Here is a 15281-nt window from a genome sequence, read left to right as displayed (position 1 = left end):
CCCCCTAGGTGGCGTAGCCAATGTTAAAGTATGGCCGCCGTTCCCGCTTCGAAATTCAAAAATTTTACGTCGTTTGCGTAAGTCGTCCGTGAATAGGGATTTACGTCCATGTCAAAATCAATAGGACCGTGCGGCGTACTTGGCCGCAATGCACACTGGGAAATGTAGGCGGACGGCGCATGCGCCGTTCCAAAAAAACGTCAATCACGTCAGGTCAAAGCATATTAACAAAACACGCCCCCTCAGCCTATTTTTAATTAGGCGCGCTTGCGCCCGCCGCATTTACGCTACGCCGCCATAAGTTAGGAGGCAAGTACTTGGAGAATACAGTACTTGCCTCTCTGACTTAAGGCGGCGTATCGTAAATCCGATACGCCGCCTTAAAGTTGCGGCGCTCTCTGTGAATCTACCTATTAATTTTTTGCGCTATAAATAAAAATAGAGCGACAATTTTGAAAAAAAAAAAAAACACTTTTTTCCTTTTTTGCTATAATACATATGTAGGCGGGACTTACAATCTCTGTGTATATACAGGATATACATGTATTGGCTGCTGGACTTGTTTTCCTCTTGCAGTTTAGATGGAGATCGGTAAATTTACCAGCTAAGCTGCTTGTGACGATCACTTTTGTTTATTTCGGGGGTCAGATGTGTCCCAAGTCTCGCTATACACTTGTCCTGGGTGAGAAGGATTTGACGGAAGCTTGGGTCAGCAGGTTGTTTAGCGAGTTGTATTGCCTTTGGCAGCAGACACTTGGTGCGGGTGAAAGCTGGGCGTTGTCACCGATCTGCCGCGCTGTCACTGCATGATTCATTCATTGCATCACATCCTAAGTCCTGTGTGTATAATAATAGTAAATATTGACTTCCATTGTGTGCGATCATTGAGAACATCATTGAGTAATTACTGCAGGTTCTCCTCGTTCTCAGCCAGGTGGGCAATTCCAGGTAGCCCAGTCCAGGGTCAATGGGGGGGGGGGGGTGTGTGGTGTTGGAGGAAGGGGGGGCCTTAGCTGTCTGGGTGACCTCACTCATGAGATTTCTCCAACCTGGGAGAGAACACAGAAGTGAGAGAACACAGAAGTGTGAGCATGCAGTGTGCAGAACAGGCTATTGGGGGGGGGGGGGGAAGAGAGAACAGCTGTGTGGGTCGGGCCCGGGGTTGACGGCGGCTCTGTGTGGGTTGGGGGGGTGCCCTGTGTGATTCGGGCTGGGGGGGGGGGGTTGGCTCTGTGGGTCGGCGGCTGTGTGTAGGTGGGGGGCTCTGTGGGGGTCGGCTCTGTGTGGGTCAGGCTCAGGGGGGCAGCTCTGTGGGTCGGGGGCTCAAGGGGACGGCTCTGTGTGGGTCGGCGGCTCAGGGGGGACGGCTCTGTGTGGGTCAGGCTCAGGGGGGACGGCTCTGTGTGGGTCAGGCTCAGGGGGGACGGCTCTGTGTGGGTCAGGCTCAGGGGGGACGGCTCGGGGGCTCGGGGGGACGGCTCTGTGTGGGTCGGGGGGCTCAGGGGGGACAGCTCTGTGTGGGTTGGGGGGGTGCCCTGTGTGGTTCGGGCTTGGGGGGGGGGGGGTTGGCTCTGTGTGGGTCGGCGGCTGTGTGTGGGTGGGGGTCGGCTCTGTGTGGGTCAGGCTCGGGTGGGGGTTTGACTCTGTGTGTGGGGGAGCTTTGTGACGGGTCAGGGGGGACGGCTCTGTGTGGGTCGGGGGGCTCAGGGGGGACGGCTCTGTGTGGGTCGGGGGCTCAGAGGGGATGGCTCTGTGTGGGTCGGGGGGGGGGGGTTCTGTGTGGGTCGGGCGGTTTAGAGGGGGGGGGTGCTGTGTGGGTCGGGGGGTTTAGAGGGGGGGGGGGCGCTGTGTGGGTCGGGGGCTCAGGGGGACGGCTGTGTGGGTCGGGGGCTCGGGGGGGTGTCTCTCTGTCGGACTCCTTTCCTCACCTGTCTTTGTACTAGCAGTCTAGTAACACATGACTTGCGGCGCGCTGTGCATGCGTGGTGTGGGGGATTAGCGGATTATGTGGGGTGTGACTGTACAATAAATGTCGGCGCTGAGCTGTAATTATCGGATGTCGGCCCCTCAGGCGTCATTCTAGGAATTGCTTACATCTCATTCCGCACCTCCTTCTATTCCCATATGAGGGACGACTTCCAGCGTCTGTTTACCCTCCCGCTTGTCTGGGGTCAGAGCTTCCTGTCCCTACAGATAAGACAATGAAATGGAATCCAAATCTCATTTCTCTTTTGATTTAAAGTGGATTGTAAACCTCAGACATGAAATATGAACAAAGCATATCCCTCTGTAGTGTGTACTTGTCTCAGTCCAGAGTCCCAAGTGTCCTTTCTGTCTGCTGCTTCATTCCTCTACTATCTAGAATTAGAACTAGAATTATTATTATTTTTTTTTTTTTTTTACTAGTAATGGCGGCGATCTGCGATTTTTATTGGGACTGCGACATTATGGCGGACACTTTTGACACATTTTTGGCACCATTCACATTTATACTGCGATCAGTGCTATAAATATGCAATAATTACTGTATAAATGTGACTGGCATTGAAGGGGTTAACACTAGGGGGTGAGGAAGGGGTTACATGTGTACCCTGCATAGTGTTACTAACTGTAGGGGGAGGGGGACTGACTGGGGGAGGTGACCGATCTGTGTCCCTATGTAAAGGGACACAGCATCGGTCTCCTCTCTCCCTGACAGCACGTGGAGCTCTGTGTTTTCACCCCATCATTACACACAGAGCTCCACGTCCTTGTCTGTGTAACCGCCGATCGCGCGTGCCTGGCGGACATCGTGGCCGCCAGGCACACGCATCGGCATCTTAGTGATGCGGCGGGCACGCGCGCGCCCCCCAGCGGCCAGGAGGAGCGGAGGCCGTAAAAAGACGGCGGCACAGAGATTTAGAACCACCCTGCGGCCGTACAAAGTCGTACGGCCGTCGGGAAGTGGTTAAGAAGATTTTTTTTTTAAGATTTGTTTTCCTTTGGACACTTTAATTTGTTTTCACCTGGAATATTATCACCTTGGATTTTCTATGTGGACGCTTTTTCACATATATATTTATACAATTTTTTCACTTTACTTATATATTCCTGCATTCCTCACAATATTTTCTGTATCACCAATGTATTGTTTATTATTTAGAAACGTTTAGTTATTTTTTAGCGCTACTATTTTGTTCATTCAGAATTTTTGGTACACAATAATAATATTATTTTAAAGCGGAGGTTCACCCCTACAATATACTTTTTCCCCTTAGATTGATGCTCGTTTTGTCTAGGGGAATCGGCTAGTTGTTTTAAAATATGTGCAGTACTTACGGTTTACGAGATGCATCTTCTCCGTCGCTTCCGGGTATGGGCTGCGGGAATGGGCGTTCCTATTTTGATTGACAGTCTTCCGAGAGGCTTCCGACGGTCGCATCCATCGCGTCACGATTTTCCGAAAGAAGCCGAACGTCGGTGCGCAGGCGCAGTATAGAGCCGCACCGACGTTCGGCTTCTTTCGGCAACGAGTGACGCGATGGATGCGACCGTCGGAAGCCTCTCGGAAGACTGTCAATCAAGAAGGAACGCCCGCTCCCGAAGACCCATACCCGGAAGCGACGGAGAAGATGCATCTCGAAAACGGGTAAGTACGGATCATATTTTAAAACAACTAGCCGATTCCCCTAGAGAAAACGAGCAGGAATCTAAGGGGAAAAGGTCAAAAAATAAATAAATGGGTGAACTCCCGCTTTAAGTAGCTGCTTTTTTTGAGGTTCGCACAGTCATTGGCGCAGTGGGGTGGAAGGAATCAGAAGGAGCGCCTATTATTCTCTTTTTTTTTCACTATTTGTTTAGTAGTTTGTTGCTAAAATACTTGCCAACGTCCATCTTACCACCTGCCCTCTGGATCCTGTTCCCTCACAAATGCTACGTTCACCCTCTGGCTCTATTCTACACTCTCTGACCCACATCTTCAATCTCTCCCTCTCTTCTGGCATCTTCCCTAACTCTTTGAAACATGCACTAGTCAGCCCCATACTTAAAAAGCCCGCTCTGGACCCGTCCAATCTTGACAACCTTCGCCCCATCTCCTTGCTCCCCTTTTTATCCAAACTCCTTGAACGTCTAGTCTACAGCCGACTGAGCGTCCACCTTGCTGATAATAACCTTCTTGATCCCCTTCAGTCTGGATTTCGTCCTCAACATTCCACAGAAACTGCTCTCCTAAAACTAAAACGATATACTAACGGCCAAAACTAAGGGACACTATTCTGTGCTCCTACTCCCAAAACTAAGGGACACTATTCCGTACTCCTACTCCCAAAACTAAGGGACACTATTCTGTACTCCTACTCCTGGACCCAAAACCAAGGGAAACTATTATGTGCTCCTACTCCTGGACCCAAAACTAAGGGACACTATTCTGTGCTCCTACTCTGGGACCCAAAACTAAGGGACACTATTCTGTGCTCCTACTCCTGAACCAAAACCAAGGGACACTATTCCGTGCTCCTACTCCTGAACCAAAACCAAGGGACACTATTCTGTGCTCCTACTCCTGAACCAAAACCAATGGACACTATTCTGTGCTCCTACTCCTGGACCCAAAACTAAGGGACACTATTCTGTGCTCCTACTCCTGAACCAAAACCAAGGGACACTATTCTGTGCTCCTACTCCTGAACCAAAACCAAGGGACACTATTCTGTGCTCCTACTCCTGAACCAAAACTAAGGGACACTATTCTGTGCTCCTACTCCTGAACCAAAACTAAGGGACACTATTCTGTGCTCCTATTCCTGGACCCAAAACTAAGGGACACTATTCTGTGCTCCTATTCCTGGACCCAAAACCAAGGGACACTATTCTGTGCTCCTACTCCTGGACCCAAAACTAAGGGACACTATTCTGTGCTCCTACTCCTGGACCCAAAACCAAGGGATGCTATTCTGTGCTCCTACTCCTGGACCCAAAACTAAGGGACACTATTCTGTGCTCCTACTCCTGAACCAAAACCAAGGGACACTATTCTGTGCTCCTACTCCTGAACCAAAACCAAGGGACACTATTCTGTGCTCCTACTCCTGAACCAAAACCAAGGGACGCTATTCTGTGCTCCTACTCCTGGACCCAAAACCAAGGGACACTATTCCGTGCTCCTACTCCTGGACCCAAAACCAAGGGACACTATTCCGTGCTCCTACTCCTGGACCCAAAACTAAGGGACACTATTCCGTGCTCCTACTTCTGGACCCAAAACCAAGGGACACTATTCTGTGCTCCTATTCCTGGACCCAAAACCAAGGGACACTATTCTGTGCTCCTACTCCTGGACCTCTCTGCCGCCTTCGATACGGTTGACCACCCAATCCTCCTCAAAAAACTCCACGCCTTTGGTCTCCGTGACTGTACTCTTCGCTGGTTCTCTACCTACTTATCCAACCGCACCTTCAGCGTTACTTACAATTCTACTTCCTCCTCTTCCTTTCTCTGTTGGGGTCCCCCAAAGTTCTGTTCTTGGACCCCTCCTATTTTCTATCTACACCTCCTCCCTGGGTCAGCTGATGGCCTCCCACGGCTTCCAATATCACCTCTACGCTGACGACACGCAAATCTATTTCTCTGCCCCTCAACTCACTCCTTCATTCTCCTCACGTATCACTAATCTACTATCAGATATATCACTTTGGATGTCACGTCACTTCCTCAAACTCAATCTATCCAAAACGGAACTTATAATTTTCCCTCCCCCACGTGCCTCTTCCCCTGATCTCTCTGTCAAAATTGATGGCACAACCATCAGCCCATCCCCACATGTCAAGGTCCTAGGTGTAGTCCTGTACTCTGAACTGTCCTTTAAGCCTCACGTTCAATCACTGTCCAAATATTGCCGCCTCAACCTTCGCAACATCTCCAAAATACGCCCCTTTCTAACCAATGACGCCACAAAGCTCTTAATTCACTCCCTGGTCATCTCTCGCCTCGATTACTGCAACTCCCTCCTCATTGGCTTACCTCTACATAGGCTCCTCCCCCCTCAGTCCATCATGAATGCCGCGGCCAGACTCATCCACCTTACCAACCGCTCTGTCTCTGCTACTCCTCTCTGTCAATCCCTCCATTGGCTTCCACTCACCCAAAGAATTAAATTCAAACTACTAACTACGACCTACAAAGCCATTCACAACTCTGCCCCCAGTTACGTCACTGACCTAGTCTCTAAATTCTAACCTAATTGTTCTCTTCGTTCTTCTGAAGACCTCCTACTCTCTAGCTCCCTCATCACCTGCTCCCATGCTCGTCTCCAGGACTTTTCCAGAGCCTCTCCAAGCCTATGGAACTCCTTACCCCAATCTATCCACCCCAATCTATCCGCCTATCTCCTTCTCTATTAGCTTTTAGCGGATCCCTGAAAACCCTCCTCTTCAGAGAAGCCTATCCTACCCACACCTAACAACTGTATTTTCATTTGAGTCCATCTGATCATCCCCCACATCTACTACCCTTTGTTCCACTTGACCCTCCCTTCCAGATTGTAAGCTCTAACGAGCCGGGCCCTCTGATCCCTCCTGTATTGATTTGTATTGTGACTGTACTGTCTTCCCTGATGTAAAGCGCTGCGCAAACTGTTGGCGCTACATAAATCCTGTATAATAATAATAAGATTTATAATATTTTGTAATGTATCAAAGGTATGAGGGGGGGGGGAGACAAATCACAGGGCAGGGGGGGGGACGACGACGACAAATTACAGGGCCCTCTGATCCCTCCTGTATTGATTTGTATTGTGATTGTACTGTCTCCCCTGATGTAAAGCCCTGCGCAAACTGTTTGCGCTATATGAATCCTGTATAATAATAATAATGTAGAATTGTGCTCCTGACATGTCTGACACACAGATCTCTATGTTGCAGGATAATCATCCTCACCCGGCTTCACTGCTCTTCAGAAAACTCAGCAATCCGGATCTCTTCTCTTCTTCGGGGAAGACGAAACTACATCGCCAGCTGAGCCAGGATGACTGCAAGCTCCGCAGGGGAAGCCTGACCGGCACAGTAGCGGGTGAGTGGTCTCTATAGTGTTGTGATTTGTATCTCTGACCTGTTCTGCAGGGTCCCCCCCCCCTCTTACACTTTTGTCATTGAGGCCAGTCAGGCATGTGCGACACAGCTCCGCCCTGTACAGTTCTGTCATTGTACGGCACGGCTCCGCCCTGTACAGTTCTGTCATTGTACGGCGGCACGGCTCCGCCCTGTACAGTTCTGTCATTGTACGGCGGCACGGCCCGCTCTGTACAGTTCTGTCATTGTACGGCCGCACGGCTCCGCTCTGTACAGTTCTGTCGTATGGTGGCACGGCCCCGCTCTGTACAGTTCTGTCATTGTATGGCGGCACGGCCCCGCCCTGTACAGTTCTGTCATTGTACGGCGGCACGGCCCTGCTCTGTACAGTTCTGTCATTGTATGGCGGCACGGCTCCGCACAGTTCTGTCATTGTACGGCGTCACGGCCCCGCTCTGTACAGTTCTGTCATTGTACGGCGGCACGGCCCCGCTCTGTACAGTGCTGTCATTGTACGGCGGCACGGCCCTGCCCTGTACAGTTCTGTCATTGTACGGCGGCACGGCCCCGCTCTGTACAGTTCTGTCATTGTACGGCGGCACGGCCCCGCTCTGTACAGTTCTGTCGTATGGTGGTACGGCCCCGCTCTGTACAGTTCTGTCATTGTACGGCGGCACGGCCCTGCTCCGCACAGTTCTGTCATTGTACGGCGTCACGGCCCCGCCCTGTACAGTTCTGTCATTGTACGGCGGCACGGCCCTGCTCTGTACAGTTCTGTCATTGTACGGCGTCACTGCCCCGCCCTGTACAGTTCTGTCATTGTACGGCGGCACGGCCCTGCTCCGCACAGTTCTGTCATTGTACGGCGTCACGGCCCCGCTCTGTACAGTTCTGTCATTGTACGGCGGCACGGCCCCGCTCTGTACAGTGCTGTCATTGTACGGCGGCACGGCCCCGCTCTGTACAGTTCTGTCATTGTACGGCGGCACGGCCCTGCCCTGTACAGTTCTGTCATTGTACGGCGGCACGGCCCCGCTCTGTACAGTTCTGTCATTGTATGGTGGCACGGCCCCGCCCTGTACAGTTCTGTCATTGTATGGTGGCACGGCCCCGCCCTGTACAGTTCTGTCATTGTATGGTGGCACGGCCCCGCTCTGTACAGTTCTGTCATTGTACGGCGGCACGGCCCTGCCCTGTACAGTTCTGTCATTGTACGGCGGCACGGCCCCGCTCTGTACAGTTCTGTCATTGTATGGTGGCACGGCCCCGCTCTGTACAGTTCTGTCATTGTATGGTGGCACGGCCCCGCCCTGTACAGTTCTGTCATTGTATGGTGGCACGGCCCCGCTCTGTACAGTTCTGTCATTGTATGGTGGTACGGCCCCGCTCTGTACAGTTCTGTCATTGTATGGTGGCACGGCCCCGCTCTGTACAGTGCTGTCATTGTATGGCGGCACGGCTCCGCTCTGTACAGTTCTGTCATTGTACGGCGGCACGGCCCCGCTCTTTACAGTTCTGTCATTGTATGGTGGCACGGCCCCGCTCTGTACAGTTCTGTCATTGTATGGTGGCACGGCCCCGCCCTGTACAGTTCTGTCATTGTATGGTGGTACGGCCCCGCTCTGTACAGTTCTGTCATTGTACGGCGGCACGGCCCCGCTCTGTACAGTTCTGTCATTGTATGGTGGTACGGCCCCGCTCTGTACAGTTCTGTCATTGTACGGCGGCACGGCCCCGCCCTGTACAGTTCTGTCATTGTACGGGGGCACGGCCCCGCTCTGTACAGTTCTGTCATTGTACGGCGGCACGGCCCCGCTCTGTGCAGTTCTGTCATTGTACGGTGTCACGGCTCCGCCCTGTACAGTTCTGTCATTGTACGGCGGCACGGCCCCGCCCTGTACAGTTCTGTCGTACGGTGGCACGGCTCCGCCCTGTGCAGTTCTGTCATTGCACGGCTCCGCCCTGTACAGTTCTATCATTGTACGGCGGCACGGCTCCGCCCTGTACAGTGCTGTCATTGTACGGCGGCACGGCCCCGCCCTGTACAGTGCTGTCTCTGTACGGCGGCACGGCCCCGCCCTGTACAGTGCTGTCTCTGTACGGCGGCACGGCCCCGCCCTGTACAGTGCTGTCTCTGTACGGCGGCACGGCCCCGCCCTGTACAGTGCTGTCTCTGTACGGCGGCACGGCTCCGCCCTGTACAGTTCTGTCATTGTACGGCGGCACGGCTCCGCCCTGTACAGTGCTGTCTCTGTACGGCGGCACGGCCCCGCCCTGTACAGTGCTGTCTCTGTACGGCGGCACGGCCCCGCCCTGTACAGTGCTGTCATTGTACGGCGGCACGGCTCCGCCCTGTACAGTTCTGTCATTGTACGGCGGCACGGCTCCGCCCTGTACAGTGCTGTCATTGTACGGCCCCGCCCTGTACAGTTACATTTTGGGGTGGAAAGATTTGGCATTGACTCCGGACAATTCATTGGACAACATTTTATCTTCCGCTAATTTCCTCATGTAAACAGAACTAATGAGGTTCAGGTGGGTTTGTGTTCTTCATTTGGGGAGGGGGGTCTGTTCCCAATTATCGGGGGGGGGTCTGTGTGGGAGGGCGGCCGGATTATTCGAGGTGATTTAATATTTTATGGATGACATTCGACTTCCAGATGTTCACACCGGATGACTGAACTGATCCGGACACATCTGTGCTCAGCACTGTCTCCCCTGTGGGCGGAGCCTCTCCTCTATACTCGGCTCTGGGGCTGATTTACTAAAGGAGTGCCGGATGTTCACTCAGAAAAGTCATTCCTTATATACAGCGCCCTGAAAAAGTATTCATACCCCTCTATATACAGCGCCCTGAAAAAGTTTTCATACCCCTTGAAATTCCCCACATTTTGTTACAACCAAAAATGTATTTTTATTGGGATTTTATGTGAGAGACCAACACAAAGTGTCACAAACTACAAACAGGACTTCTTATGTCTTTCTTGTCACTCTTCCATAAAGGGCAGATTTGTGGAGAGACCACTAATAGTTGTCCTGTGGACAGATTCTCCCCCCTGAGCTGTGCAGCTCCTGTGCAGCTCCTCCAGAGTTACCATGGACCTCTTGGCTTCTTCTCTGATGAATGCTCTCCTTGCCCGGCCTGGTCAGTTTAGGTGGACGGCCATGTCTTGGTAGGTTTGCGGTTGTGCCGTACTCTTTCCATTTTCCGATGATGGATTGAACAGAAGCTCCGTGAGATCTTCAAAGCTTGGGAGATTTTTTTTATAACCTAACCCTGCTTTATACTTCTCCACAACTTCATCCCTGACCTGTCTGGTGTGTTCCTCGGCCTTCATGATGCTGTTTTGTTCACTAAGGTTCTCCAACAAACCTCTGAGGGCTTCACAGAACAGCTGTATTTATACTGAGATTAATGACACACAGGTGACTCTATTTACTAATCAGGTGACTTCTGAAGGCGATTGGTTCCTCAAGATTTTAGTTATCAGAATAAAGGGGGCGCCATACAAATGCCCCCCCCCCCACTTTTCACATATTTATTTGTATAATTTTCCTTCCACAATTATGTGACACTTTGTGTTTTGTTGGTTTATCACATAAAATCCCAATAAATTACATTTACGTTTTTGGTTGTAACATGACAACATGTGGGGAATTTCAAGGGGTATGAATACTTTTTCCAGGCCCTGTAAATACAGTGAAGCATTTTTGCTATAATTGTCAAATCGCATGCAAGAAAATCCCCTCTGCGCCTCCCATGCTTCCTCTGAGCTCACAGGAGTGCGGCCTGGGGGGGGGGGGGCTGCTCCCCAGTCTTGGTGGAACCAGTTCTTACTGGTGGGTATTGTCCGTTGTGGGCGTGGCGCGGGGTTAATGGGGCACCAGGGTGTTGTCTGCTGTCAATGAGGACGTTTTTCACCCGCCAGGCGCTCCAACCATAAAATCTTATCTGATGGAGGAACTGCGCTGCCATCCTGTTGTCAATCATTTACTGACGCGTTTATCTCCGATGAGTCCGCTGAGGATTCCGAAAGGGGAACAAACATGGCGCCGGATTTCGATTTTCTAAGACCGGGGGCTCCGAACTTTGCAAGTCCAAGGGCCATCAACGTTTAGGGGGGGGGGGGCACAGTGTTGCCAATGGGAGTAAAACATTTCCCATTTTTGATATTGGGAGGAATAGTGCCCCATCATTGGTGTCAGTGGGAGGAATAGTGTCCCATCATTGGTGTCAGTGAGAGGAATAGTGTCCCATCATTGGTGTCAGTGAGAGGAATAGTGTCCCATCATTGGTGTCAGTGAGAGGAATAGTGTCCCATCATTGGTGTCAGTGGGAGGAATAGTGTCCCATCATTGGTGTCAGTGGGAGGAAGAGTGTCCCATCATTGGTGTCAGTGAGAGGAATAGTGTCCCATCATTGGTGTCAGTGAGAGGAATAGTGTCCCATCATTGGTGTCAGTGAGAGGAATAGTGTCCCATCATTGGTGTCAGTGGGAGGAATAGTGTCCCATCATTGGTGTCAGTGGGAGGAATAGTGTCCCATCATTGGTGTCAGTGGGAGGAATAGTGTCCCATCATTGGTGTCAGTGAGAGGAATAGTGTCCCATCATTGGTGTCAGTGAGAGGAATAGTGTCCCATCATTGGTGTCAGTGAGAGGAATAGTGTCCCATCATTGGTGTCAGTGAGAGGAATAGTGTCCCATCATTGGTGTCAGTGGGAGGAATAGTGTCCCATCATTGGTGTCAGTGGGAGGAATAGTGTCCCATCATTGGTGTCAGTGGGGGGAATAGTGTCCCATCATTGGTATCAGTGGGAGGAATAGTGTCCCATCATTGGTGTCAGTGGGGGGAATAGTGCCCCATTGTTGGTGTCAGTTGGAGGAACAGGCAGCATAAAATTCCTCCGCGGCTTCTTCAGACCCTTTCATGTGCTCGGGGTGAACCTGCTCTCATCTGTGAAAAGCATGGGGCACCAGTGGCTGACCTGCCAATTCTGGTGTTCAATGGCAATTGCCAATCGAGCTCCACGGTGCCGGGCAGTGAGCACAGAGCACACTAGGGGACGTTGGGCCCTCGGGTCACCCCCATGAAGTCTGTTTCTGATTGGTGAGAGACATTCACACCAGTGGCCTCCTGGAGGTCATTTTGTAGGGCTCTGGCAGTGCTCATCCTGTTCCTCCTCCACAAAGGAGCAGATACCGGTCCTGCTGGTGGGTTAAGGACCTTCTACGGCCCTGTGCAGCTCTCCTAGAGGAACGTCCTGTCTCCTAGAGTCCCCTGGAATCTCCTCCATGCTCCCAAGACTGTACCGGGAGACACGGCAAACCTTCTGCTAATGGTATGTATTGATGTGCCATCCTGGAGGAGCAGGACTGCCTGTGCCACCTCCTATAGTGTCCAGGTATGGACCTCATACTACCAGTAGTGACACTGACCCTATAGCAGGGGTGGGGAACCTTTTTTCTGCCAAGGGCCATTTGGATTTTTGTAAAATCATTCGGGGGCCGTACAAAATGATCAACTTAAAAATTAGCACTGCACATCTGAACCCCTTTTACATTACACAGCACCGCACATCTGGACCCCTTTTACATTACACAGCACCGCACATCTGGACCCCTTTTACATTACACAGCACCGCACCTCTGGGCCCCTTTTACATTGCACCGCACATCTGGACCCCTTTTACATTACACAGCACCGCACATCTGGACCCCTTTTACATTACACAGCACCGCACCTCTGGACCCCTTTTACATTGCACAGCACCGCACATCTGGACCCCTATTACATTGCACAGCACCGCACATCTGGACCCCTATTACATTACACAGCACCGCACATCTGGACCCCTATTACATTACACAGCACCGCACCTCTGGACCCCTTTTACATTACACAGCACCGCACATCTGGACCCCTTTTACATTGCACAGCACCGCACATCTGGACCCCTTTTACATTACACAGCACTGCACCTCTGGGCCCCTTTTACATTGCACCGCACATCTGGACCCCTTTTACATTACACAGCACCGCACATCTGGACCCCTTTCTTTATCGTACATCACGGGACACAGAGCGGCATTCATTACTATATGGGTTATATGGAGTACCTTCAGGTGTAGACACTGGCAATCTCAAACAGGAAATGCCCCTCCCTATATAACCCCCTCCCATAGGAGGAGTACCTCAGTTTTTCCGCCAGTGTCTTAGGTGTTAGTCATGGTTTAGCTTGCCTCCACATCCTTGGGATTAGGTGAGCTAACCGGTTCTGTCCAAAAAAGCCTCAGCGCTAAAGTGGTCAGTAACCGGACCCCAAACCCTTGGGGTATAGCCCATAATGCCTTTCTTTTTAGAGAGCTGGACCCTGGGCCCAGAACTTAGAAACCTTTGGGTGCCTAATGTTTCTGTTGCCAGAGTGCTATATGGGCCCAGGACAGTGGATCCTTCATAGGAACCCAGGGCCTGAAGGTCTAGACATCCCCACCGAGATGGGGGAAGATTGGGCCTCTTGCTTGGCAAAGTCCTGCGGCATGGAGCAGGTAAGTGAGGGGAAAACTTGCGGAACTTGGTTCTTAGCAGGTTTTTTCTGGGGGGTCACAGGGGACATGCCTAAAGTTATGCACTGCATCTGGCAAACTAGTCACATATCATAAAGATAGGATGGCTCTATATGTATTATTCCCCATAAGATGTGACCTCCCTTGTAGTGTTGGAAAAGCATTGAGTGGGGCCTGTGTGATATAAAAGTATATGTGTGTGTCAGAGAGCTGTGCTTACCTGCAAGCCTCCAGGCGATGCTCCATTCAGTCTTCCTCCTCACGGCCTGCAGTTTGCTGGAGCAGAGAGGTCCCTTCCTCCCAACCCCACCCCCCCCCTGTCGGGAGGGGCATTTCCTGTTTGAGATTGCTGGGGGGGAAGGGCGGGTCAGTGGCTTAAGGAAGGGGCGGCCCTTCCTTGTTTGTTCCATATAGCTCATTCAATACTTTGGAACTGAGGAGGAAAGACCAGAACGGCAAGCACGGGGCGCCGAGGACACACAGTGGCCAGAAAGAATATTGCAGTCTTCAGAAAGACTGTTTTCAAGCCTAGGAATAGGCTGTTTCTTTTCCATCTCATAGTTTTTCTTGCAATACTACTCAGGGGGACAGAATGTTTTTTCTTTCCTAGATTTGAAAAAAAAAAAAAAAAAAAAAGTGTCATCTAGGGGAGAGGAAGCATTTTTTATCCCCCAAACAGGTGTTTGGGCATTTAACTATTTATAAGTCCCAGGTACCAATAAGTAGCAGGTGTACCTCGGTATTGTACCATGGCATCAAAAAACAAGGGTACAAGAGGTGGGGATTCCCCCAGAGAGTCTGAGGTCTCGGACAATGCTATGCCGCTGCTTTCCCCACAGGGAGCCTTGGGGCCATCGGGATCTGGGGCTGGAGCTGACGCGGGTCAGTCCAACCCTAAGATGGTCACGGAGGAGGTATTACTCACCTCTTTAAAAGAGATGCAGAAAAGCATGGGTAAAATGATAGCCGCAGCTATGCGGGGCAGTAAGCGGAATAGATCTCCGTCGCCCGAGCGCGGACCCTCAGAAGAGGAGGTCCTTTCCTCAGGGGAATTGGACGACCTCTTGGACAAGGACCAAGTAGGTTCAGGGATCGAAGATCCGGATACAGAGGAGTCTGGGGCAGTCTCCCTGAGGGAGAGCTGGTGGATTCAAGGATTGTCGGACTTGGTCCATAGGGCATTCAACTTGCCAGTACCAGATCTCCAGGTATCGACGGTTTCAGCTTTGGGCTCACTGAGGGCGCCTCAAAGCAATGCTGTGTTTCCGATCCATCCTCTATTAGAGGGAGTTTTGTTCCAAGATTGGAACAAGCCAGATAAGATCTTCTTACCACCTAAGAAGTTCTCTGTCCTATATCCTATGGAAGAAAATTTTTCCAAAAGATGGGCTACTCCTGCAGTGGACGCAGCCATCTCATGTGTTAACAAATCGTTAACATGCCCTGTAGAAAACATACAGGTGTTCAAGGATCCAGTTGATAAGCGCTTGGAAGCACTACTTAAGAACTCCTTCACTACTGCAGGGGCAGTAGTACAGCCAGCTGTGGCTGCGATTGGGGTCGCTCAAGCATTATCGGATCAATTTAAGCAGATGCTTAAGCTTATTCCTGCCCAGCAGGCAGAAGAATTTTCGGATGTCCCTAAGGCCATATGTTTTACGGTAGACGC

General features: G+C 51.4%; 1 protein-coding gene across 1 annotated transcript in view; it reads left to right on the top strand.

The window, feature by feature from the left end:
- MAST2 (microtubule associated serine/threonine kinase 2) overlaps positions 1–15281 on the top strand; it is a 189405-nt gene that overhangs the window by 22499 nt on the left and 151625 nt on the right. Inside the window, exon 2 of the mRNA XM_040361097.1 lies at positions 6900–7047. Within this exon, the coding sequence (XP_040217031.1) occupies positions 6900–7047 (148 nt within the window). The remainder of the gene's footprint in view (positions 1–6899; positions 7048–15281) is intronic.

This window comes from Rana temporaria, chromosome 7 (assembly GCF_905171775.1).
Source record: "Rana temporaria chromosome 7, aRanTem1.1, whole genome shotgun sequence".
NCBI lineage: Eukaryota > Metazoa > Chordata > Amphibia > Anura > Ranidae > Rana > Rana temporaria.
The sequence above is the reverse complement of the archived record's forward strand: the minus strand, read 5'-3'. Positions and strand labels throughout refer to the sequence as shown.